This window comes from Echeneis naucrates, chromosome 9 (assembly GCF_900963305.1).
Source record: "Echeneis naucrates chromosome 9, fEcheNa1.1, whole genome shotgun sequence".
Lineage (NCBI taxonomy): Eukaryota > Metazoa > Chordata > Actinopteri > Carangiformes > Echeneidae > Echeneis > Echeneis naucrates.
This window is the reverse complement of record NC_042519.1, coordinates 8,936,883-8,962,665: the sequence shown is the minus strand read 5'-3', so window position 1 is coordinate 8,962,665 and position 25,783 is coordinate 8,936,883. Positions and strand designations below refer to the sequence as shown.

The following is a 25,783-nucleotide window of genomic DNA, read 5'->3' as shown; positions in this document are numbered from 1 at the left end:
AGTGACTGTCAATGGCCGACTGGTCCACCTGTACAGATGTTGATGAATTGAGACATTGTCTTGATATTTTCCCCCCTCTATTCTGAAATCTCCGCTGCGTGTGTTCATTTTAACAAACACTTTCAATATTACTTTCTTTGTCTGTTTTTTTCCAGTTGATTCTCTTTGTCTCCCAACACAGTGATTGCATTCATTAAAGACTTTCTGGACTTACTTATTTTTGTAGTTTAAGTGTAACCTCTGTATAAACATTGAGCAGCTGGGACTATGGTATGTTAAAATGCTTAGACAGAATCATGTAAATTATAGCTCTGCTGTACCCAAAGGCTCTTTTTTGTATTGTAGGTGGTCACAGTTGTGTGAGGCTGCGTTTATTCCTTGTGGTGAGTCAACTAATTAGAATAGTAGTGTGTCTTTGCTACAGAAGGCACCCAGACACCGATCTGTTGTACATTATCATCACTGGTCATATGAACATTTCCGATGGCCATCTCAACAAACCACTTAGTTAAAAAAAAAAAAAAAAAAAAAAAAAAAAATTAAATAAATATATCCGCTTTACCTCCACAAACCACAGTAACCCAATACTTATGGCCCACTCATGTGGCTTAGGTGGCAAATATTGGTATAAACATACAAAGGTCTTTCAGTCTGAGAACTCAGATGGGATTTTAAAAAACTTTTGGCTGTCAGCATCAAATCTGTTGATTACAGCAAGATAAATGTTATTTCTATGAAAGATGCCTGACTTTTATTTTATGTCAGACTTGACCTAGCCCTTATTCTGCCGTGACCTACAGCAAAAGTATCTCTCCCACTGGTACCTTGTTTGGTCTTGGCAGTTTCAGCCTACAATAGGATACACATGGAATTTCTGAGAAGCCAGTGATGCCCCATTAAGAGCATTGTATTGTCTGCATCACTATGTGAATAAATATTGAGATGTGTGTGTGGGTTTCAAGGGGTTGTATTTCCCAGTACTTTTTTTTTCTGCCTACTCTTCTTGAGTCTTGTAATGTGATTAAAGTCTATTAATCATCAAAGCAACTCTCTAGGGAGCCTGACTCATGAACTAAGGGGGAGAAGCAGGGGTGGGAAGTGTCAAAAAAGCCTTCAGTGAACACCCTCTATCTCTTGTTCAGATTGGGAGAGAAAAGCAGGGTCACTACCCACTGAAGTTCTGGGTTTTTGGGGCTTTGTCGGAGTTGTTTGATATCTGAGAGCTCTCTCTTCTCCTCTCGAATCAGTTCTCATTAGCAGGGTTGAAGAGGTATGAGACCAGCAGCTTCTGACTTAAAACCAAGGTTAGATTGTACAAGTGGAACAGAGTTCTGGGCATAAATTCTGAGTTTTTCCTGACAGGCATCTAAGAAAGGGTCTGTGGGTTGACCACATCTTTACCTCAGAGGGCACAGGACTTTTTCTGCAATTACAGGTTTTTCTCTTTTCTCCTACCCTTTAGGTGATGTATTTCACTGAAATGTACAAGATCTTCAGTGAGCTAACGGACCAGATTGACCAGGCAGGGCTGACTGATGAGCAAAGAGAGAGAGAGACTGAGGCCAAGCTCAGCGAGTTGCGTGCTTTGTCCATTGTCGCCGACGACTGAGGGAGGAAAACCGAAAACGGGGAAGGGCTCCTTTCATGCCTCTCTGAATGGATTGCACTCTTTTCAGGCTCCTCCGCACAGTTCAAACGGACAGCGATGGCCTTAACCTGATTATCGGTTTGTTTCCTTGTGGCCTCATCACCCCCCTTCCTTTTGCACTACACTCCCATGTTTTATTCTGAGTACAAAAACTCTGCAACTCTGCAGCTAAAATGCCACATTAACAAAGCCATCAGCCAAGTGCAACATTATAAGCCAATTTTTTATTTATTTATTTTTTTTGTGAAGGAATCAAACAGCTCTTGTCAGAACTAATTAACGGGGTTACACTTCTTGGTTTCAGAGATGTCTTATAAGCATTTTGTTTCTAATGTAGGAAACAAGCAAGGAAATGTTTTGTCTGTCATTTCAACTTTGTTTCCAACAAACTGTGAAACAGAGTTTTTATTGCCCAACTTTGAAATCACAAACACTGCAGAGTGAATGTTATGTAAGATACTGGAGGTTATCTGCAAAAAAAATATTTCTGTATTTGGCCTTTGTTGGTTAAGTTTAGCTCTGTGCCATGGTGTGTGAGGGTCTTTGATGGGAAATTATTCTGCTGCAAACATCACCTGTGCATTTTGTGCCTCGATTGTCCTGTCTGCAGATGTAACCTATCAACTTAATTGTGTGAAGTGAGATTGTGCCTGTGCAGCAGCATTGGTTAGAACTAGCTGCCATTATAATCAAACCGCTGTCCAAAACAAAGGCTTGAGCTCCCTCTAGTGGGGAATACTGATCATGACACATGGTTTCCTTTAAGTTGCACCATCCATCCTTTGTTCTATTGTTGGCGCTTCAGTTCGTCTCTTAGCAAAGAGCCTCACACATTGTTGGCACTCACGAGAAAGCCCTTTCTCTGTTCCCTTTACACCAGGGTTGGAAGCCAACAGTTTTTGGCTTTTCTTGTTTTTGGACCAAATCATACTGTCATTGCACTCCTTTGTTTCCACCTTATCATCAGGGACAGCCTCAGTATGGTTATCATGCTATAGTTAATGAGGCTATATGGTGACATACACACTACTTGCTCTCATAACACACTAGTGGATTTTTTCTGAGGCATCTTTCCAGTAAGTTGACTATTTATTCTTCAACAGTCCAGCTTAGACTGTAAAGGTTTCTTCTTTGTGTCATGTTGTGTGTAACTGCTAGACTTACAAGTAAAAAGGTGTATTAATGAAGAGGTTTTCCAAGTCAGTCTAAGTTGTAGAAGTTGATTTTTTTTTTTTTTTTTTAACCAAATGACTACTTTAACATAGGGTTGGGTTTGTTTGTTTTTTAAGTTTTAAAAAATATATTAATTCCAGTATCTGTTAAGAGACTGTTTTCAGCTGTCGCCTTAATGTGTAGGTAATCATGAAATAAATGAACAGTGACAGTAGAAATAGTGTCTACAATCATTTGCTTATCCATTCCATATTTTTGCCCAGCAGGAAGCCAAACATGCTGTAATTTAATCACAAAAAGACTTTGGAGTTACTAATCTTTATTTCTTTTCAGTTTTGCTTTACTGGAATTAGTCAGTAGTGTCCTGCCAACAAATATCAATAAAAGCAGTATTTACAATACAGCTGGTTTCTTTACATAGTTCATTGCTGGCTGATGTCCTCATTAGTGGAAATGGTTTAACTTCAGCTGAAGGATTACATGATCAAACCGGTTTAGCAAATCCTCCAAAACCAGTCACAGAAACAAGACCATCGGAATCAAAAATGTTTATGAAAAGTTTACATCACGATGATGTTCTGACCTTAAAACAAAAACCTACAACTAATACAAGTTCAGTGTCCCTTCGAAGATCCTTGCTTGGGAAAAGAATGGAGCAGTGTAAAAATCAAATGTTACTGTTTGTGCAGGTTGCTCCCTAATAGCTTCTGTGATTCTTCTCCTCTACAGCTACACAATAATTTATATCACAGCAAAGTCTCCCCACGACTTTCAACGTTGAGTTTGTGACAAGAACAGTGTGAAGAATAAAATGGTTTGGTCCCATTCTGTGTTATTCATGTGAAAAGTTAATACATTTAAGTGCAAGACTTTGCAGGACATGGTGGATGCAAATTAAAACTTCTTTGAAGCAAAATACCATTATTCGTAAAAATATCCACCTGTATGTTTTAGATGAGGCACTGATGGATGTTAATTCAAGATCTACCCTCAGGGTTGCTCGTCTTTGTTTTCCGCTCTTATTGTACATCAGTAACCCTCGGGTGCTGTGTGTGAATTACTGAGTAGAGTCTTTTAAATGCCTGTTTTGCTGTACATGCTTGATATCTGTTCCTGAAAGGCTCTGCGGATGTCGGCGCGCCTGCTCTTCAGGGTGGGTGTGAGGAGGCCGTTGGCGACACTGAACGTCTCTGGATGCAAGTAAAGGTCCTTGACCTGAAAGGAGCAGAGCACATGATAAAGCCGCCATTAGAGTCCACGTCGGGAGGTTAGTCGCTTGCAGGTCTGTAAAAATTGCTCACTTGTTCAAAGGATTTCAAGCCCGCCTCCTTCCCCACGGCTTTCATGTCCTCTAATACTGCTTTCTTTACATCCTGATGGAAGACAGGTGACCAGGCACATTGTTTAGAATCCATAGAGGAGGTTCAAGCAATCATTTTAAAGGGCTGTTTCAAAATTGAGAGCTTTTTCATACTGGATTCTGGCACAGCTCCTCGTAAGACCCCACAAAGCCTTGTTCTTTAGCCCAGTCCACGAACACCTCAGGGTCAGGCACAACTATGCCTATGAGGTAAGACTGGTAACAAAGAAAATCACATCTTTAAACAGGCACCTCCACAAATGTTTGGTGCAATGATAGAATGAATAGGAATCAGGTCACAATAGCTTGGTACCTGTAAGCTATCTCCATGCACAAACACCTGGAGCACAGGAACACAACGCATGAGGACATTTTCGATCTTTTCCGGGGCAATGTACTCTCCCTGGGACAACTTGAAGATGTGCTTCTTCCTGTCAATGATGCGTAGTGTCCCATTCTGGCAGAGCAAAAATGACAAAATGTTTGGTAACAGGAAATATGTGAATATATTTATACACATATTACACAGGCCACCCACTGGAAGCCACTGGCCAACATCCCCACTGTGCAGCCAGCCATCGCTGTCCAGGGCCTCAGCCGTCCTTTCTGGGTCCCTCAAGTAGCCTCTGAACACACTGGGGCCACGGATGCAGATCTAAGTGCAGAGAAAAACTGTCAGCAGGCAGCACATAGACTGGGAATATGAATAATATGATCATGTGATCAGACTCACCTCTCCCTCTCCGTTGTTAGCATAGTATTTCATGTCAGGAATGTCGACCAGCTTCACCATGGCACAGGGTAAAGGAGCGCCAACGTGACCTGACAGATGCACAAACACGACGCCAAGCGTGACCGACATAGACACAAAGGCACAAGCAACAGAGAAGGTGACAATGTCTTACCTGCGCTCCAGTCGCCCGGCATGGAGAAGGTGCAGCCCGCAGTGCACTCCGTCTGACCATACCCCTCAAATATCAGACAGCCCAGAGTGGCTCGAAGGAAGGACAGCACTGTGGGGGAGATGGGTGCCGAAGCCGTCAGAGCAAACCGCAGATTGCCTCCTAAACTGGCCTGAAACAAAAGAAGTACAAACAACATTTGTGTAAAATAGCTCAAACACTATCATATTGTGCTAATTTCCATTCTAACCATTTTCAACCTTGGTCCTATTTCCCATCTGCATTGACGATACCGAGCCAGAATCTTTCAGCTCTTGATTGCCTGTGTGCACACTTCTCCAATACACTCCCACAGGGCCAATATGCTCTGTGTGAATTTGGCACTCATTACTGGAATAGTTGTGCTTCTCTTGTGAAGTTTGGGTACAAATTTGTTCTCTGTTTGAAAGGCTGCCGGTAGCATGGTGTTAAGTACTACCAAACATAAATAATAAAGTCCTGGAAGAACAGAAAAAGAAAAGAGAAAAGCTGACAACAAAAATAAAATGGAGTCCGGAGTAGCTACTAACCTGAATCCTGTTGAACACCAGTTTGTCCCACAGGCTGTTGTTGCGCACAACCCCACTACTGAGCTCTGCCTGCTTTCTCCTCACAGCATAGTGAAGTAAAGCCCGTCGCAACGGAGATGTCACAGAGCCCAGGATCTTTGGGGAAATCAGACACAATGGACATCAACATAAAACAAGTTTTAAAACGTGACCCTCTGGCCAACATGCACAAGTTTATATATGTGTATTTGCTAACCTTGTCGTAAATGCGGTTGAGCAATCGAGGCACAACAGGAAAGAAGGTGGGTTTTAGAGTTTTTATGTCGTCCATGAGAAGAGAAATGTCCCCTTGGTAGAATCCTACTCTGGCCCCGTGGCAGAACATGGAGACCTGTGGCAGAAATGGTCTTAATTTGGGATTTACACATAAACACACAACGATCAAAAGGGAAACATCTGAGCAAATCATCTACCTGAATCATCCTCTCAAACATGTGGGCAAGTGGCAGGTACGAGATCGACACATCCTCTTGCTGGATCACAAATGAACCCTGGAAGGAAACGAGACATAAAAATGAGCAAAGCACCAGGGAGATATAAAGTTCAGGCAGCAGCATACGCTGAAGCCTCGCAAGCAATCAAACATGTTGTATGGCTTTTTCAACAGCAGTTAAGATAGCTGAATCTTTATACTGGGGCAATTAGTTAAAGTACCTTGCAGCGACAGGGGCAATCAAACACCCAATTAATCATACCATTAGACACAGCAGGGAGAGGGGCAGCTTTGAGATACAGAGACACAAGCAGATGGGAAGTGATGGAAGCTATGAGGCTGTTCTCAATTAGACAAGGAGGTGGAAGTGTAGACAGACCTCCAGGATCTTAATGACAGAGGAAGTGTTGGAGGCGATGTTGCCGTGGGTGATCATGGCTCCCTTGGGCTTCCCTGGATAAATAAACAAGACATTATTGCAGTGCTCTGCACAGCAAAGGAAACTAAAGCGGTGCCACAATGAGAGGTTGCTAGTGGGCACTGAAGGACACTTATCAAATGATGTGAGTGAAGGATAATTATGGGGAGACTTATGAGATCAGACGATACCTGTGGTTCCACTTGTGAAGCAAACCACGGCCAGATCCTGGGGCTGGGGCGGCTACAGCAGGCAGCAATAAAATATGAGAATATGACAACGGGCTTCCTCCACTCTTAATTTAAGTCCTGTTTACGAGTGAGTGTTAATGACATCTTATGGGACAGGAGCAACAATAAACTGCCAACCTAGCATTTAGAGGGGGATTAGGTATTTACTTGAACCAGTTTGATGCGGTGACACAGCAGCTAAGAGACGATAAACTCACCACAGGATCTTTGAGGTTCTGCCTTCCCAGGTCCTACGACGTGGACAAAGATGAGTCATTCATGTTAATTTACATATCAGCATTGATTAAAGGGAGAAATTGAAATGAGTCTGCATTATAGGGATTTAGTCCTTCCACCCGGCTCACCATGAGCTGCTCCAGTTTCAGAACCTCCACCTCGCTGCTCTTCGCCCTCTCTACAAAGGCCTCGCTGAAGTCATTGAAGAGGACCAGGCAGGACAGCTTGGGAGTCACGCCTTTCTCCTTGTTCTCCAACAGAGACGCTGCCTTCTCCTCGCGGTCACAGATCACCAGCGAGATCTCCGCTAACAATGCACCACGACACACAGATGGTCTAAACTTTAGTTTCACTGTTTACTGTGAAATCCCACAACAGATGCAGAGACAGCACCATGGAAGGCCAATAATATATAGGCCCGCATATTGAGGAATACCTTCTACTACTATCTCTCCACTAATGAAATACGAAAAAAAGATATAATACAGTAATTACATAAAGTAAGTGAGGACATTCACACAGGAATCACACTCATGTGGCTATTTTCTGCTGCTTTAGTTCTCCCATGTTCAGATGCTGTTTATCTAACAATTGAAACTGCAATTATTTATTACTCTATAAGCTTAAATTAAAAATATGTAATGAGCTTGTGAGTTCCAGTATTTGTTGAAGATCAAACCAATGGTCTGTAAAATTTTGCAACCAATAAAAAAATTATTGCCTCTCTGGTCTTTGAGACCAAAATATGTGAAATAAGGAAAGAAAAAGATTAGGCATCAAAGAAAAGAATACACATAGTTTTTTTCCTGTAGTACCAGCAAACCTAATGTTTATTCTTCAAATAAACTGATAATAACACATCTGTACTTTTATTCAAGTAAGATTGTGAAATCGTGCAACTACCTTTACTTTCAGGGTTTTTACAAATACTTGACCTTAAGTAAAGAGTCTGAGTTCTCCTTCAACTGCTGTTTTCATCATAATACATACATGACCTAATCTCCTATAGTTTCTCAGATCATATATAACATAACATATACAAGTCTTCATAAGGGAAAGAAAGGTCATCCTGTATTATTTCAATCAAATCAGATTTGATATAGGAGGCTGGCAGAAACACCAACGATGGCTATCTTGACATTTTGTGGTGAACTAATCCCTTGAATAACAATAACATCTCATTTATGGTGTATTGATGTATTTCCGTGTGCAGGCTTTTCCTCACCCAGGTTGAGTATGTGGACCATGGCCTCCAGCCCCAGAGTGTCATACAGAGGCACCACTGCCATGGAGTAAGTGTAGCATGCCAGCTCTGAGATGATCCACTGTCGGCAGCAGAGGGAGACAGAGCAGCACTGTTAGGCGTTTCAAAACTTCCCTCACTCCTGAGTACTTTTTGAATCAGTTGTCTAAATATCATAGGTGATATTACATGCATTTCATATTTACACAATCATATTCATAAAACTGAGACATGTTCCAGCACTAGCTGCGCTGGAGACCCACTTTCATCATCAGCACGAAAGGAGGCAAACACACGTCTGGGACGAAGACAAACAAAAATCACATTTTAATATTAAAAGTCCTAGATTCCGGGGAGCCTGGCTATATGATAATTAATCCTGACCCTCTATGGACATGTGTGTGAGTGAATATATAAGTCCTACTCAGGGGAGAAATCATTTTGAATTAGAGCAGTGTTGGAAGATCAACAATCTAGACCATACACAAGATCTCAAAATCTCATTGTTTCTCACCAGTGTGGGATGAGTTCATACCTCTGGTCTGTTTTGTGCAAATATCCCAACAAACTGCTGTGGATTCGGCTGGCAGCCTTTAGCCAAGAGCCCAGAGCCCAGCACCTGGGCCTGCTCCGCTACCTGTAGGATCAGAGACTCAGAGTCACACAACGGACAATCTCATCAACAGGAGGATCAAAAGATGAAACTATATCAGACCTCGGCATAGGAGATCCACTGATAAGGCTGGCCCGGCTTCCTGAAGCCAAGACATGGACCACTTCCTGAAAGGCACAAGACAGCAGCATCACTTCAGCACATACATATGTACAATTGAGGACATGTCTGTGGCATTTTCATTTTTACTGAAGGCACACTTTGGTTTGTAGATATATTTATTTTTTGCTGTGGCACTGAGTCCCTCTAAATGCCGGTTTCGATTACACGTAGAATGGAATGTGTTGGGTAAGGTGCCAGGCATGATCAGATTACCTGAGATCCTCAGGCCTCTCTGGAACATGTCGTAGGCTGTCTTGGTGTCATCATAGTAAAACTCCAGCAGTGAGTCATCTTTGAGAAGAGCTGATCGCCTGCAGCTGGGATCTCCCTACGACAAGCCCCGTAGTCAAACACCTTAAAAACGCCCTATCCATAATGATGCGGGCAAGATCTAAAGACAACAGCACCAACAGAGACCAGGATCCACTCACATTTACGGCCACAGACTGGGCTTGTAGATCGCAGGGAGGACGCATGGGTCGAGGACGGGTCACCAGCCAGTACGCAGTGAGGGAGGCCAAGGCTCCTAAACCCAGCAGAGAGGACGGCGACAGAGACAGGGAGGACAGGGAGAAGGAGGACAGAGGCAGAGACGGCAGAAGACTCCACAAGTCCTCAGATTCAGACCCTTTGAGACCCGCGCTGGTGCGAAGTGACCGTAACCACTCCTGGAAATGCATAACTGAGAGACGGGGGGGGGGGGGGGGGGGGGGGGGGGGTTAAAAAAAAAAGCAATGAAACAGAGGGAAATGACACGGTTTCTCTGTGCAGCATCTCCTTCAGGAGGCAAAACAATTATAAAGGTGTAGAAGACAGAAGATTCAGTGGTCAAGTACCTTTTTAAAAATACATTTTTTCTTCCTGAGGCATTTTTTAATCTTCTTATTCGATGTGGACAATGTTTCCCTGACTTATTACTTTTATCATCCACTATTTATTTTCTCGTAAGGCACTTTGGTGCTATTGCCTTTCAAGAAACTCACAATGTTGATAAAAACTCATATCAATCTATCCTTTTAACACTGACTCATCTGCTGGTTCTTCTCTCAGTTGGTCTATTAAATGTTTAGTCTGTGAAAAGTCAAAATAGTACAAGAAAAAATGCCCAGGGCCCAAGGAAACATGTTCTCATTTTATTGTTTTCTCCACTCAATGCACTGAACGGTAAAATCTCATATTTTAGAAGCTGAAACCAGCAAATGTTCCAACTTTCATTTTTCTTGATAAATGACTAGTTGATCAAAACTGTTGCCAGCTAATTTTCTGTCAGGCAGCTAATTCATTACTTGACTTTCAGCATCATATATATGTATGACATATGTATATATAAACATTCAGTTTTCACCAATACCAAAAAGCAACTCCCATTGAATGCATTAAGAAAGCAATGAAAAAGAAAAGATATTTCATTTGATTTCATTGCAAATTATTCAATTGTCATTCATTATTTCGGAATTTTCTATTCAATAAAATAAACTCACCAAAACTGTATAAAAGAATTGATTTGTTTCCTATTGAACCAGCACTGGGGGGAAAAAAACAAAAAACAAAAAAAATAAATCACTAAAGGTTTCCAGTGATTTAGCTTTAAACATACAGAATACAACGAAGCAAACAGAAAAACATGAATAAAAACTCTATTCCACTTGTGAAAGTGTAAAATCCCAGACTGAAGAGTTTGGTTAAAGGACTGAATCACACTGGATCACAGGCTTGGTGCCGCACACGGGGACAGAGGAGGAGAAGAAAAGGCCTGAGCGGTTCGGGGGAGGCTGGTGGGTGGAGTGGAGAGACACCAGGAAGTAATAATGATTGGCTTAACAGAAACAGGCACTGGGGTTACTCTAAGGCATGTTGGGCCACTCTTTCATCAGACTCGGGGGTACGTACAGTAGCGAGGGACTGGTGGTGAGATAGGCAGAGGGGGAGGACCTGCTAAGTCCACCCCCACAATCCCCCTGCCAAGACTTTAAAATGAATGAAAGAGGAACACACGGGAAGGGGAAAAGCAATTTTTGATTTATGTCGACTCAGGAAACAAATCCTGACAGTGTTTGCCCACATGCAAACTGTTAAAGTTCACTTCTCCCTAAAAGTGCGCATTACAAGCCCCTTCATCTTCCACCAGGCGAGGAATTCACCTCACTCCTTCCAACATCCATTCCCCTCCCCAACACCCCTCAACCTCTCACCCACTTTCTCCCCCAGTACCCAATAGGAGAGGGGATAAAGAGTGATATCATACCCCTCCCTCTTCTTCAGCCAGCCTGCTCCTCAGCTACCTCCCTTCCCCGCACAAGACACAAATGATGCCACACTTGTCTTCAGACAATTTATAATCTACTTTAAGCATCAATTTATGTGAATTGAAGCTGCTCAGCTGCCTCTTCTCACCTGGTGATCCCTTGAGTGCTTTCACTCAGTAAATAAATTGAAAAGAAAGCTCTATGAAATGTGACACATGCAAATAAATGACAGTTCACAGCAAGGAGAGCTTCCGGTAGCCCCTTCTGCCCCTCCCCACTGCTCCCTTCCTCTCTCACCCCCATTCATAATGCCTATTGTCAAAGCCCAGACAGAGATCATTGTGCTCCAAGTTTTTACTCTCTAGAAGAAGTGAGACGAAAGAAAATGGCACACGCGAAAATTTACTGAGAGGAAACGAATCCCTTGGGCCAGTCCAATCCCAGAAACCTGAACTTCCCAACAGTTCACCTGATTATGTGAACGCGGAAGAGAGTGGCAGGATGCACACGATAGTGTTCATGCAGCATCAGATGGAGAAGGTTCAATTTATTTATGTCTGCTGCGAACAATGCAAATATGAAAATAACTGTTGCTGCTCTAGAGTGAGTGGAAAAAGCCATAAACAGCAGAATGCAGGTCCACAGGGGGATGGTAGGCATGTAAGAGTTTGCCTGGGGCAGTGTGCATGTCTGTGCACATTTACTGCCACTGACAAGCAGAAACAGAGCACGAGAGCACAGAGGATACTCAGACCCACAATTTGTGTGTGTGTGTGTGTGTGATTAAAAAAGAAAAAAACAAAATAGAAACACAACATGAGAAATACAAACATAGAGAAACCAAAAACTGGTTTCAGGACAGACGAAATCCCAACCTTTTTTTGTGTACTGTACTTAGGGAACGTCGCATATTGAGAAATGCCACAGGTGGAGAAATCATCAAGGACTTGGGCAAGGAATTTTTTCTTTATAGGACTTTTTTCTTTATAGGACCTTTTTTTTAATGACTATATTCAAATAGGGACTGTTAATAAAAGAAATTATTTTTGGTACAGTAAGAACAAAGAACCAGAACCGTTGTCTGAAAGGACAATAAAGGCTACTTTAATCGATGGAAATATAAAGTTTAAAAAAGCTTTCCACATGAAGACAGAAAAAGACTGACATTAGTGTTGCTCCCTATAAGAAACTACATATATTTGTTACATATACACACACTACCAGTCAAAAGTTTGCATACACTTTCCTATTCATTTGAATGAGAAAGTGTATCCACACTTTTGACTGGGTGTGTGTGTATGTGTGTGCGTGTGCACATACATATATTATCGTTTTTCCACAACTCAAACATCCGTCACAGACTATGTGGCTGACTGAGAAGAAGCTCTGTACAGTAGACCACAGGGCCTCTGTGTTGATGGGAGTGATGGTGGGGAATGCTTCCCCCTGACCCAGAAAACTACAGGAGGTGTAATGGGAGGGGGGTGACGGCGTTTTGTAACCACACCATCAACAGCAGCACCAGTAGCAATGAACTTTGAACACATGCCATGTGCCCAGAGTAGTGAATGGTCCGATCCAGGGGAGATGAGGAGAGAGCTGCAGGGAGGACACGTGAGGCTGGCCAGGCGGTGGGGGTCGGGTGTGTGTGTGTGGGGGTGGCGGGGGGGGGCGAGGGGGCAGAAAAGGAGAAAGAATGAGATTCAGGGGTGTTTTCCGGCTGTGATTCCCCAATGAAGCGTGAAGAACACAGACACACACTTGGTCACAATGACGTTTTCCTTGTTGAGAAGGAAGGATATGAACAATGGATGAGAAAGACTTGCGTGGAGAAAACACCTTCACTTTGCACAAGCCCATCCTGAGTCAGCCAGGGTGTCGAATTCACCTGTAACCAGTTTGGATCTGGTTAGACAATTGCTCTCTTGTGCTTCTTTTTTTTTCACCCCTCAAATCAGGTTTTCAGTTTCACGCTAGCACAATCAAGTCCAAACATAATTGTTCAAAGACAAAGAAGCTTTTCTGGCACCAAACCTCATAGTTCAGTTCTGAGCCAGTGAGTGGTTTTGGTTTTTTTTTTTTTGTGCTGGGGGGGCAGATGTTCCAGCTGTGCACAGCTGTGCACACCTGTCTGAGCTGCCATACCATCCTGTCACTGTCTGACACAGAAGATGCCGGGCGGCTGGCATCCGGCCAGGTGACCAGCTTCAGACATGTTACAAGGAACCAAAAACATCTCGGACACAAAGTCCCAGCATGGATGTGGGACCAAATTCCACAACACTGCCAATCACACACAACCATGCACTAGTCCTTTCCATTAGCTTAACAAAAATATTTCTGAAAGCCAAAGTCTGCGCATAATAAAGCAATTTGAAGTAGCGCCAGGCGGAAAACGTGAGTTGAAGCTTCAGTCGAACAAAGACAAGTTGCAAAGAAAGTATGTGAATAAATAAATAACGTGCTTTTCATTTTTGCAATAATCTGGGATCACTGAAGGCTCCATGCAGCAGTTGATTACATGGCCGAGCCTCCCTCAGTGTAGTTCTCAGACAAAGTCAGCTCGGCGGCTGAACTTCTCCTCCTCTGGGGTCAGACAGAAGCTCCGGAGGAGAGGAGGCAGAAAACCACTGACGAACCAAACACACACTCACCTCAGCTCTTCGTCGCCAATTTTTCCACAGAGTTTGCTTCTAAGTTACAACTTCATCAACAGCTCCATCAAAATCTGTCCACACTTCAAGCTGGAGATAAGCATTTCCTCTGAACACTTTCAAAATAAAAGGGCTGTCTTTTCTTTAGGCTCGTGAGAGGATGAAACGGTAATGGTTAACTTGGTTTTTTATCTTTAACCACAGATAAGTATGAATTTATTCCAATATTATCATATATATGGTTTTTCAAGCACAAGAGCCAGAGATGGCAATCACGAAGGGGACAAAAACAGAACAAAACTGATTCTGAAATTATACATTTAATAAGCAGAACCTTTTGGCTCTATTTCAGCAATTCAACAATTTATCGGAATTATGAACCATGCATGAAATCTTTTTTTTTCCTTCTTCTTTTTGAAGATTTTCCTCCTTCTACATTAACCATCGTTGTTTCTTTGGTCATTCTCAAAATGCTAACACAGCAGTTTACTTTGAAGGTGAAAACACACTTCCTGTAATTACTTCTCTTCTTCGCTGTCTACATGCATTTGGGGAGAGATCAAATAATGACAGTACAGTGGCAGCTTGGAGAGGACAGTCTGATGAAGTTTATCTGTTTATTTAGTTACAGTCATCTGCAGTGACATTACTGAACTCCTATGGCTATACATTTAAAGAGGTTTTACATCAAAAACAGTCTGTCAGCTCAACACAGTAGGCAGCGTGGTTCATTTATCAGACAATATATGAAGTTACTGTTACAGTGGAAAATATTTCTTATTGGAAAATATAATCGATTCTTGGTGGCAGTAAGCTGCAGAGCAGTGAATTATTCATGAGGACTAAACCTGAAAGTATGATGAAGTATTGCCTGACAGGCTTTTCCCCGAGCTCACAGTTGATAGCGTCAGAATTCATCCCAGTTAGTACACAGCTCCACTGAGTCCTCAGTGTAATGACCACATGCACTGCCGTCCAATGGTGGCTTCACCTGGAGCACAGTAAAACAGCAAAAACAATGTGCATGCCCGCTCATTCAATAATCACATAATAATAATAATGATGAGCCAAACTAAGATTGTCTTACTTTGGGAATTACTGGTGGGTTTAATGTTCTTTTACAAAGTCTGTCCCAGTTGAATCCTTCAAACCATCTGAATAAAACGGAGCATCACAACTTGTAAATCCATGCTTTCTAAGCACAGAGGGCTCTGTGTATTTCTCCAGTGTCATAAATCTGTCACCTTACTTGTGCTTCTGAATGTCCTTGGCCCCATTTCTCAGGCTGCCCAGTCTCTCTGAGGGATTGCTCCTTGGTGATGGAGAGGGAAACAGAACACACAGAAAAAGTAAACTCTGTATTAATAATCAGATTCTGTTATTCAAGAGTGCCATTCTGATACACCTGCCTGCAGCCTCTCTAAGCTGGTTCCCATCAGTTTTTGTGTGTTGGGGCTGGAGAGGAAGAAATATATAACATGCAAGTGCGTGGCTGGAGAAAGGTTTTTATCTCTGGAGAAGCTCTATAAAAAATAGAAACATGCCATGAACTCTCACATCAAAATTCATGATGCCTGGTCAGATTTACAACACCTGCAAAGTTTCTTTATGAGACTGGAGGCAATTTTGCTGATGTTTTTCGGGAAGTCGATCTGATCGATGCCACAAATGGATGCAGTAAGGATCCTCAGTTGGTCAGAGCCGCAGAATGGGAGCCTTGAGAAGAAAACACAAAATAATCACTTTCACTTCAATATAAGTCAAGAAAAGAACTTAAAAGTTTTTCTGAGTTTTACATAAATATAAAACTTACCCACCACTCAGCAGTTCAAACACAAAAATGCCCAGTGACCAGACATCTGTAGAAATACTGTGGCCTTTCTTTAAGATGATCTCAGGTGACATATACCCCACCGTACCGCAGAATGTCCAGGTTTTCTTTCCTACGTCAACCTTCTTTAGACATCTGGAGCCAATCTACAAAGGGCAGATACCATCAAATCAATAGTTAGCTTTGGGCAAATTCAGCAGCACACTCCAAATGTTTTTTAAGGTCATTACTACCAGTTTGGCATAGCCGTGCTCATCCAGGACAACGTTTTCAGGCTTGACATCTCTATACACGACACCTCGACAGTGAAGGAAGGTCAATGCCTCAACAACACATGCAGTGTAAAATCTGGTGCTGCATTCGTCCAAATATCCACTGAAAGAATATGAGAAATGCTGATTTATACATCACAGCGAAAAAACAAACGTATGACGCAAACAGGCATGAAACACCAGATGCCGGCCAGTCTCGAAATTGAACTGTTATGAAAGCTTGGCTCAAAACACAGCAGGAGGATTATGAATATTTTATCAGCGTGATGACAAAAAAGAGCCTTGAATCTTAATTTCCTTTGGTCCAAAAACACTGACTTATCTTTAAGAAGACTGCACAAATCTCCACCAAGACAAGCCTCTGTCAAAATGTACAGGCACTCAGGGTCTACAAAGGTTTTGTATAACCTGCAATTGATAAAAATAAATTATTTAAAAAAAATGTACACTTTTTAAATCAATAACGCACATCAGAGCAATCCTTATTAGAAAACTGTTGACACCTGACTATGAATGGACAATGAGTCTCCATTAAGATGCGCCCCTCTCTTTGGACATGCTCTCGTTGACCATGGTCAAGGATCAACTTCTTCTTGAGGACCCTCATGGCAAAGAGACATTTGACGTTGTTCTTTAGTTGTACCTGACAGAGGTTAAACTCAATAGATTACATTATAGAAACATTGAATCTCAAGTAGGCTGCAGCGCAGGATTCACAAGCTATTATCAACCCTTACAAGGTCTATGTGACCAAACTCCCCTGCTGCCAGAGTGCAAATAATGTGGAAATCACTTAAGGTTGAAGATTGGAGGACAGCACAATCCTTGTCAGACCTGGGCACAAGTAAAAAGCATGGTTATTGGGATCTTGTCTTTTCTACAAGAGCGAATAAGATAATTTTTTTTTTATTTTTTAATTAGCACCATAATGCTACTTACTGGATTTCTTGGTTTTGCTGCTCATGACTGCGGTCAAAGACAAAGCCGTCAACAATGTCTTTAAATGTCCTGAAACACAGAGGAATGTGAATATTCTCCAAATCTCTGAATAAGCACAACCAGAAATAATATGTACTAAATTAGCTGAGTATTACTTTCGATATCGTTAAATTTTATTATTGCAAAATCCACTTACTGTCCGTTAATAACTAAACATGTAACTGCACCAGCAGCAACTACATTCATAGTCCGAATGTCCTCTCTACAGAAACAATCAAGACGACATCATTAGGCAAACGCAATGCCATCAATACACAACAATTTAAAAAAGAAAAGAGAATTTGTGAAATCATACTGCTGAAAACGACAACATTTTCTTTACAGCGTCTTCTGGATGCTGTAACCTGCCTGAAAAAAGTGCATTACTTCTTTCCTCTTACCCCCACAGAGCTTTTTCTCCAAACCAGTGTCTCTCGGTGAGCTTGGAGAGAACTATCTCTTTGTGCCCTGGATTATTTTCTGTCACTATTACCTGATAAAGCCAAAAGACAGACAATGGAAAAGAGGGAGCCCAACAGTAGAGCCCAATGCTTCAAAGTCAATCATCTGCATAGCAAAACAATCCCTGACATTGTTCTGACATTTTGTCCTCCAAGTTCTAAATCCTTTACTCCGAAAATCTTGTTTCATCTTTGAAGCAAAGAAAGAGCGTGAGCCTTCACCTGGCCTTTGCTAATGATATAGCAGGTGTCTCCTGTGGTCCCTTGTCGAATTATGTAGTCCCCTTCACTGTAGTGTGTCTGTGGAAATAAAGGACAGATCTCGGGGCGTGAACAGACATGAAAATAGAGAATTCAGAGGGACAGGCACGTAAACAAGCGTCCCCTCTGTCTGCAAACACAATCTAACAGCTATTTTCTGTTTGAAGGATGAGTTATGTTTACATTTGCTTGAGATTTTAAGAATTGTACCTGCTCCACAAGATCAGACATTTTCATGATGGCATCCTCTGGCAAAGACTGTAGGACAGGAACACTGCAGACACACCGGAACAGAGAAGGGAGCATCTAAACTATCACTCATGCTAAGAGGTTTGCAAGGATTAGATTTCATTTTTACATTACGCTAGATGTGCATGTTGATATTGCACAGGCAGCGCTAATGCTGCCTTCACGCAGGATCTCGGTGACTTGCAAACATAATAACCCTGGTGATGTGTTGAAGGGATTAGAATACAAAGCAGCTTTCTGGGCCTGTTCCATGTCAAATCAAGTGTATCAGTCTGACATTCACCTGCTAAGAAGCTCCATTGAATGAGAGAGTCTGCTTAGACCTCTTTGCATAAGTATGGCCTGGTAGCTCTTGCTGTCAATAACCCACAGCTTGCTGTCCGTTTGTGCTGCAGATCAAAAGAGAGAGAGAAAGAGACAGCAAAAGTGTCAAGGTCAGTCAGTGACACATGGAGCTCAGGTGGAGGCATAATCAAGAAATAGGTACATAAAACGCTCCCAGTGACTTGGGTGGTGAGTATGATAGATATTAATGTACAATGCAGGTTGATCAGCTACAGTGTGGAGGGCAGACAAAAAGCACCAACTGTGTTAGAAGTGCTTACCAGATAAAATGAAAAGAGTGTGAGCACTTATTTCCCTTACAATAGACTTCATATTACTCTAATCTGGTTTCTGGAGCTTTAATTATCCCATTTCTCTATAAAAGAGTATGAAAAGTTATTATAAATTAATAAGGAATCATATTGATTGGTTCACTGAAGCTTCCTGCAAAAGGAAGTAAATGTCCTCTAGACAGTCTAATCAGATCCACCAGCTGATAATATGGTGCAGCCTTTATTATCTCAGTTCCCCAATTTGGATATACTCCATCAGTTTTCAATTCATCACGGCAACTTTTAATGCGCATCTGAATTCTGTGCAATTTTTGTTTTATTTGATTTTTGAAAGGCAAAATTCTGAAATGAAAGAAGGATTTCTTGACATTTTCTCCTGTATATCATTTGTTGCTGCAGACTTCCATGACCTGATCTGTTTTATCTCTGTCACAGGGGGTGAAACCACACAGAAAGGTAAAGCCTTATTGATTGCCAGATGACAATAATAGGGAGAAAAAAAGTAATTTTGCGTGAGGAAGGAGATAAGCTTGATGGGTTCTGAACAGAGCCAGAGGAAAGGGCTGAAAGAAACGGATGCAGAACAAAAGACAACCGACGCGAACTGAGTGTTGTGTGAAACATACAATATAGAACAGTACACTGGAAAGGCTGACTGCTAGCAAGATAGAGACAGCAGCATCAAGAGAATGAGACCAAACAAGGCAAACAGACAGATTTTCCAATTTAAACTGATTCGGGCTGTTTCCACAGTTTATTCATTGATGAAACCAGGTCAGAGGCATGTGGTGATATGGTTCTGTGACAGCTCCACTGCAGGATTCTGTGTCAGTGGATCCAAATGAAATGATAGCTCAACTTCGATTTTTCTGAGAAATACCTCAAATTCTTAAAGCAGAAATGAATATTTTAGAGGTTATTATCCAACCAAGTATAAATTGGCTACAAATTACTTCCAAAAATATACTTTATAAATGTTTATGAAAATTCAGTTATTGCATGCTGGATAGAAGGCAGGAAATGTGGCAGTCAGACAGAAAATGTTTTAAATTCCACACATCTCTGAGAAAACCATTTGAAGCTGTGGAGTTGTCTAAGATTTCAAAAGGTCTTTGATTTTACATTCAACAGGCATCTTCTGTCTAAGACCGCTGCCAGAAATCCGCCTGTTTGTGACAGTCTCTTAAACAAGAATTTTTTATATGCTCACCAAATCAATATGAGTCACAGTAAAATCACCATCAGTGGTTTGTGCTGACAGTTATATGCAAATAAAGAAAGTGTGGAACAGACACACTGCTCTAATACCTGAGACGGAGTAGGTGTTGGTACAGTGGTAGAGGAGAGCCAGCTCTCCAAACATGTCTTCTGGCTCTACTGTGAGCAGCTTCTGTCCCTTTACTGTCACCTCCAGCCACCCCTCTGTTAATGAACACAGTGTCAGTGAAGAAATATAGCAAGCATGATACATAGAGGTGTTAGGTTCGTGTGCTTTCACTCAAGAACCATCCACATCATCCAAATGGGGAACAGTCGCCTTCTGTTACCTGTCACATTACAAATGCAACCAAGATTCCTGCAGACAATTGATTACTGATGAACTCTGCAACCAAAGAAAAGGGGAAGGCCCCCACCTGTCTCCTCAGACTTAAATTGACATTTCAGCACAAAACATCAATGTAGGTCACTTGCTATTTCCCCAAGAGCCTCCTATTCTTGTTCAAGCATGCCATTTACCCACTGCAGCAGCACGAGATTTTCTAATCGAATCGTGAGCCAGCACTGTCAAAATTGATAGTGAAAGGTACGGTCAAATCTCTCTCCAGGTCTGACAGTTCTTGAGCCCTTGTCATTTGAAGAATGGTTTACTAAATGTCCTCTCAAGTATAATTAATGTAAGAAAATGATTTACCTTCTAGAACATAAGCCTGTGTCCCACTCGTCCCCTCCTGAATGACATAACTGCCTTGATTAATGGTGGTGGGATACATGCAGGCTATGATGGCTGTGATTTCTCCGTCGCTGTGGTTCTTCAATAATTCATTTTTCAAAAATGCTGCCTGAATTAGCCTCTGAGACCTGAGGGCATTAAAGGTAGGAAACTGATGTAACATTTAACGTCAACTGCAGCGAGTGAATATTATTGGTAATATTCACAGATTTATAGTCATGTGGAAAGCATTTGGGGGAGGCATTGACATCTGAGAGATAAATTTTTCAGTTTGATCGGTGGGAGCTGAGGGAACACTGTGTGCTCTTACTCGTGGCTTTTGTCACAGCTTCTTTGTGAAACCATGGCAAGAGTTACTGGGTCCAGGCTGAAAGGCTCAGAAATCACTGTCCTCATTTTGGCTCCCCGTTTGTCCTCAAGTTGAACTGAGCAAGCTACAGGAAAAAATAAAAGCACGCATACAATAAATCAAAATTTTAGCTGAGATGCACAAAACTATAAAAAATGATGTTTGTTATTTTATGTTAGTTACCTGCACTGACTGCAGAGGGTCCTGGGAGGGAGACAGTGGCTCTGTAACGATCTAGTTCTTCCTGTAGTCTTCGAATGAGTTCATCTTTTGTATCCAACTCAAGCTCTAATTCATCTATTAGTGTGTCCCTCTGGCGAAGCTCCTCAATCTTCAGTTGCAGGGCAAATTGGAGGTCCCGAAGTGTACCCATTACCTGCAAATAGCAGTCGTCAAAACACAGCAAAATCTCTCTCTCTCTAACACGGTAATATGACTCTCTACCTGTCCCCAATTTATTATCAATCATTATTACTATTAATAATAGATTGCTGTTGAAATCAACCCAAGTCAGTGTTATCTTGGATTCATTCACTAGAGTGCATGTCCCCAAAACTATAGATAGATGCACTATGAGCATGCAGTCCACATCTTCATGAATAAAACAATTTGAGAACACTTGACACATTCACAAATCACAATGCAAGAGAGTGAACTCTGATTAAAAGCTGTCTACCCACCCAGTATCGAACTCCAAACACTTCAGGCCCCAATAGAAATGAAACACAGATGTTTCATTCAGGCGCACTCACAGCCAGAGAAATCTAGAGATGACCGTGATGTTGGAATGAATAATAAAATGCCATGCATCTGTTTTTACAAACAGTCTGCTACTCCTGTTGCATATGAGGTGGACTGCACTGGACAACACACACAGACATCACTCACCACATTGCAGACTGCAGGGCGCTGTGGAAGTGTTGCTCGGCTGTCCTGAATAGATCGGCTCCAGATGGGGAGCAGACAGCCCGTCCGACAGGTGCAGAGCTCACCTCCCTCCTCCTGGTGGAAGACGCGCGTCCGTCGCTCCGGGCTGACCTGGGCTGGGCGTGGACAGCAGGCGATCACGTGACCAACACCGAGCCGGTGGAGATCATCCCGGATGGTGTAATGAGGAAAGGGCTGGATCCCAACTGGGTCAGAGGGACTTCGGAGTATTTCCGAGCCCTGGGGGAACGGGAGGTGTCTCAGACAAGCTGAGCGGTGAACATTCATCATTTTGCTCTCCAGAGTCTGAACCGAGTGAAAGAGGTGACGGTTTGGATGTGCAGACAGCACGGTGACCCATCTTGGTTCATTTCCAAGCTGTGGCCTGAATTGTGACTTTTCATTTCTTTTTTTTTTTCACAAACCAATCCTTTTCGCGATTATCTAGTTATTTATTAAAGACACACATGACAGCAAAACAATGTCGAAATTATGAAATTGGGTCAGGACAACAATTGTATTGTCATCATCATTTTGTTATCATTGGATAGCAATTAGCGATTACAGGGATTTTAGTTGTGATGTGATCTTAAGCCACTGTGTCTAATTATATGAAAATGGGTTTGAACACTTAATAATGAATTAATATGATTAAGTTACACGCTCACATCTTTGTTCAGCATGACAAAAACACAAAGAGGTAAACAGACAACAACATCTGTTCATCTAATTCATTTGTGTCAGTTCTATGTCAAACAAAATGTCACTTTGAATTTTTAATGATAGCAAAAGGCTAATAAAATGACTAATAAGTATATGATTAGCTTTGATTTAATTGTTGGTCGTCCATTTTTAATTAACCGTCCCGTTGTTCTTTCTTGATGTTAAATGACAGCCGGTCCGAGTATTTGTGTTATCTCTGACACAACAGAAGAATAACTCGCTGAATGGCATTAACGGGGCCGGTTTCTCTGGACGTGCCGCCCTCCGGCCACCAGGAGGGGCTGCTGCCGCCGGAGAGCCGCTGCCGGAGAAGAAGATGGGCCGTTGACAAGAAGGGAAGCACCGGGGCTATCTTCAGCTAGCAAAGTAACAATACTCGGCTACATTGTGTTGTTCAGCCCCCAAACGCGAAGCTGTGTGCTGGTGTTTTGTTCGGATCTTCGTTGAAAATGATCCTCACCGTGAAACCGCTCCAAGGAAAAGAGTGCAGCGTCCAGGTGAGGGGGGCACCGCGGAGCTAAAGGCTAGCTCCCGGGGCTAACAGTTAGCTCCTGCTAGCTCAGCGTGATCAGTGATCTATCTTGTAAAATCAATTCGTGACGAATCGTGACTTCTGTACAGACACAAAATCGCAAAAGTTGATATTACTGGAGCTGGCCAGTTATGATTGGAGACTTTCCTTGGCTTTCATTGGCATCACTTTGACATACACACTCAGGGAGAGGCAGCTCCAAGTCCTTATTTGGTCGTATTTTTAGGAGCTCCTGTGTAGTGATATCTCAGGCTAAATGGTTTTGGTTAAACGGATCAAGTTATTGCGTTAAAGGTTAAGGACGTCATTAGTCATAGTCAGCTGTGATGGTATTTGCACACGGTTATCTCATCCTTCCGCAGTTTGTGCCCCTCATGTTTTGATGTGATAACGATGCTATAGGTGGCACAATCTGGAGCCAGTGCAGGCCACACATGCGTAGAAACTCTCAGGCCGCTGGCTTAGGGAGCTGTGTGACCTTTATCAGTACAGCACGTAGGAGGTGAGTGTCTGAGAGAGAAATTGGGAAGTGTGAGTCAGGCTGAACTAAATTCTCTTTAAAACTATATCAGCAATTGAAATCATGTCGTGTTCCTCCCCGGCCTCCTCTGAGTTAAAAAAAAAAAAGTCCTCGCCCAAATTCTGACATATCTGTAACTGGATGTTTATACATCACCTTCTGTCAATTTACCAAAGAAGTGGTGAGAGAGAGAGAGAGAGAAATCCTCTTCAATCGTTTATGGGTTTAAACAAAACAAGAATTTCAATTTGGCATCAATCTTCTGCAGTTGAATAATGTTCAGTTAAACTGAAAGAGTAATTACCACATACACCTCTAATCCAAAATGCTGTTGATCTTTCAGGTGACTGAAGATGAAAAAGTCTCCACAGTGAAAGAGCTTGTGTCTGAACGACTCAACATACCAGCAAACCAGCAGCGGTTGCTCTATAAAGGGAAAGCGCTTGCAGGTAGATTTGTCAATTTTTAATAGCACATAAATAATTGTAATTGCTTGGTCCATTCATTAATATGTGAGCAATACATATTAAAATATTTGATGATTTCATATTATATTACTCTCCTCAGATGAGCACAGACTTAGTGACTACTCCATTGGGCCAGAGGCTAAATTGAATCTAGTAATCCGTCCATTGGGGGAGAGGACTGGAGCTTCAGGAACAGCTGGTAGCAGCAGCAGCAGCAGCAGCACACATGGAGGAGTGTGGCAAACTGTTTCCACCATACTTGCAAGACACTTTAGTCCTGCAGATGCAGCAAAAGTCCACGAACAGCTTATTAAGGTATTTAAATGCAACATCTTTGCTGATCAAAGCTAAATTTGTGCTTTTCCATTTTGAGATGTGATGAACTTGATGCACCCTTGCTGAACAGAAACAGCTAGTGGAGACCAGAGACCAAAAATGTTAATGACTAATACATCGAATGGCGCTTTAAGCTGCTTAGATCTTTTTATGAATGGTTAATGAACATGTGGATGTGAGGACAAGATAAATTGATATTCTTGTAAAGCTTCTTAGCTTTCAAGTATAATTTTTCTCCTGTTTCGCTAGTATCAATTCAGTACTTCAATTCGAAGCCTGGATCCTGGAAAGTAAATTTTCATTGAATCTTGTTAGAAGGGGGTGCAGACAGATCCAGCTCCTATATTAGGGCCTACCACAAAGTTTGATGGGTTGGTTGTGTGCAGGTTTAAATCACTTCAAATTCTTGAAAGGCTCACCTATAAATGCTGTCTGAAGCTGCCACTGTCTGAAATCTTATGGTTTGGCATCAGGTCGGCCTTTCTCTAAACTGAAAACGGGGGGGGGGGGGGGGGGGAACAAAACATTTAACGATATCCTAATTGTGATTCATACTTCATTAAAAGTAGGGCAGTATGTACCTTAGCCTGGCTAAAATAATTTTTTTTTTCATCAACATGCTGTTTCTTATTGTTTTTATTTTGTTTTTTTCCAGGACTATGAACGTTCACTTCGACAACTAAGTCTTGACGACATTGAGCGCTTAGCAGGAAGACTCCTTCACCCGGACGGGGAGGGCATGGACACCTCCTACATGGACTAATAATGCCTAGCTGGAAGTGGCTTTTTGTGATTGTCTTTCAAGAGGTGCTCAGTGTTCTAGATGCATACAGTGTTTAGGATGGGAGGGATGGAAAATACAGTGTATGTCGAATCAGTGGCTGAGTGAACACAAATAACACTGACTGTCTCAGCAATAGGGCTTTCTTATCCTTGACCAAAAGTCTTGCATAAGGAAACTTTGCCACTTTAAATTTCTCCTTGTCATTGATGATGCAGTCATGACACAAGACCTGATCGCATAATATTTGTATACAAAGGAATCCATTTTTGCTGTTTGTTTCACATGATCTCTGGCTGCTATAACTCCCAGGGGACACTAACTTCTACTGGTGGGTATTTATTAGTAATGTCTTTGTTGGATGGTGATGATGATGACTGAATGTTTTCTGTAAATCATCTGTGTGAAGGTAATACAATGTTTTTATTCCATAAATAACTGATGGTCATTGTATGATGTAAATATGTTTATATATATACAGACATTAAAACACGCAAAATAGCTTTTTGCTTTCTCAGTTGCCACGTGATGATATTTTAAATTTGTTCAAAGGCTTTTGAGGGAAGCGATGATCGGAGCGTAAAAAGAAGTTAGACATAAA

General features: G+C 42.0%; 4 protein-coding genes across 5 annotated transcripts in view; 2 read left to right on the top strand and 2 right to left on the bottom strand.

The window, feature by feature from the left end:
• The window catches only part of bin3 (bridging integrator 3), a 28,309-nt gene extending 25,085 nt beyond the window's left edge, over positions 1-3,224 (top strand). Inside the window, exon 9 of the mRNA XM_029510823.1 lies at positions 1,463-3,224. Coding sequence (XP_029366683.1) covers positions 1,463-1,609 — 147 coding nt within the window. The 3' untranslated portion in view covers positions 1,610-3,224. The remainder of the gene's footprint in view (positions 1-1,462) is intronic.
• Positions 3,124-14,030, bottom strand: acsl2 (acyl-CoA synthetase long chain family member 2). The gene is made up of 20 exons (XM_029510822.1): positions 13,928-14,030; positions 9,459-9,709; positions 9,241-9,355; positions 8,968-9,032; positions 8,788-8,889; positions 8,235-8,334; positions 7,138-7,316; positions 6,991-7,023; positions 6,734-6,785; positions 6,504-6,577; positions 6,105-6,182; positions 5,888-6,022; positions 5,653-5,787; positions 5,087-5,255; positions 4,915-5,003; positions 4,720-4,836; positions 4,495-4,638; positions 4,296-4,397; positions 4,123-4,194; positions 3,124-4,036 (listed from the first exon to the last, which is right to left on the bottom strand). Exons 2-20 carry the CDS (start codon positions 9,705-9,707, stop codon positions 3,896-3,898), a joined length of 2,151 nt encoding a protein of 716 aa, XP_029366682.1. The 5' UTR covers positions 9,708-9,709; positions 13,928-14,030; the 3' UTR covers positions 3,124-3,895.
• Positions 14,031-14,348: 318 nt separating this feature from the next.
• LOC115048726 (cGMP-dependent protein kinase 1-like) lies at positions 14,349-20,980 on the bottom strand. 2 transcript variants are annotated; one of them, XM_029510436.1, is made up of 18 exons: positions 20,858-20,980; positions 20,509-20,675; positions 19,905-20,018; positions 18,263-18,368; positions 17,941-18,004; positions 17,692-17,769; positions 17,410-17,501; positions 17,166-17,231; positions 16,970-17,038; positions 16,768-16,864; positions 16,534-16,673; positions 16,349-16,438; positions 15,992-16,133; positions 15,741-15,904; positions 15,521-15,643; positions 15,177-15,239; positions 15,015-15,081; positions 14,349-14,918 (listed from the first exon to the last, which is right to left on the bottom strand). In XM_029510436.1, the coding sequence occupies exons 1-18, from the start codon at positions 20,941-20,943 to the stop codon at positions 14,835-14,837; spliced, it is 1,812 nt and encodes a 603-aa protein (XP_029366296.1). In that variant the 5' UTR covers positions 20,944-20,980; the 3' UTR covers positions 14,349-14,834. The 2 variants fall into 2 exon arrangements, 1 of the variants encoding a protein (XP_029366296.1); XR_003841092.1 differs by having other exon boundaries at positions 14,850-14,918; positions 15,172-15,239.
• A 1,889-nt stretch (positions 20,981-22,869) lies between these two features.
• On the top strand, positions 22,870-25,695 carry ubl4a (ubiquitin like 4A). The gene is made up of 4 exons (XM_029511234.1): positions 22,870-23,043; positions 23,942-24,047; positions 24,166-24,380; positions 25,057-25,695. Exons 1-4 carry the CDS (start codon positions 22,996-22,998, stop codon positions 25,162-25,164), a joined length of 477 nt encoding a protein of 158 aa, XP_029367094.1. The 5' UTR covers positions 22,870-22,995; the 3' UTR covers positions 25,165-25,695.
• Positions 25,696-25,783: the final 88 nt, after the last annotated feature.

Coding starts and splice junctions, on each gene's coding strand:
- ubl4a (XM_029511234.1), top strand. CDS start 22,996: ATGATCCTCACCGTGAAACCGCTCCAAGGAAAAGAGTGCAGCGTCCAG. Junction 23,044..23,941: donor GAAAAGAGTGCAGCGTCCAG/GTGAGGGGGGCA, acceptor TTGATCTTTCAG/GTGACTGAAGATGAAAAAGT. Junction 24,381..25,056: donor TCCACGAACAGCTTATTAAG/GTATTTAAATGC, acceptor GTTTTTTTCCAG/GACTATGAACGTTCACTTCG.
- acsl2 (XM_029510822.1), bottom strand. CDS start 9,707: ATGCATTTCCAGGAGTGGTTACGGTCACTTCGCACCAGCGCGGGTCTC. Junction 6,578..6,733: donor CTTCACAAGTGGAACCACAG/GTATCGTCTGAT, acceptor TTATTTATCCAG/GGAAGCCCAAGGGAGCCATG. Junction 4,639..4,719: donor ATGTTGGCCAGTGGCTTCCA/GTGGGTGGCCTG, acceptor TTGCTCTGCCAG/AATGGGACACTACGCATCAT.
- LOC115048726 (XM_029510436.1), bottom strand. CDS start 20,943: ATGAGGACAGTGATTTCTGAGCCTTTCAGCCTGGACCCAGTAACTCTT. Junction 16,439..16,533: donor CATTGTCCATTCATAGTCAG/GTGTCAACAGTT, acceptor TATCAATTGCAG/GTTATACAAAACCTTTGTAG. Junction 15,240..15,520: donor CTCATAAAGAAACTTTGCAG/GTGTTGTAAATC, acceptor TCCATCACCAAG/GAGCAATCCCTCAGAGAGAC.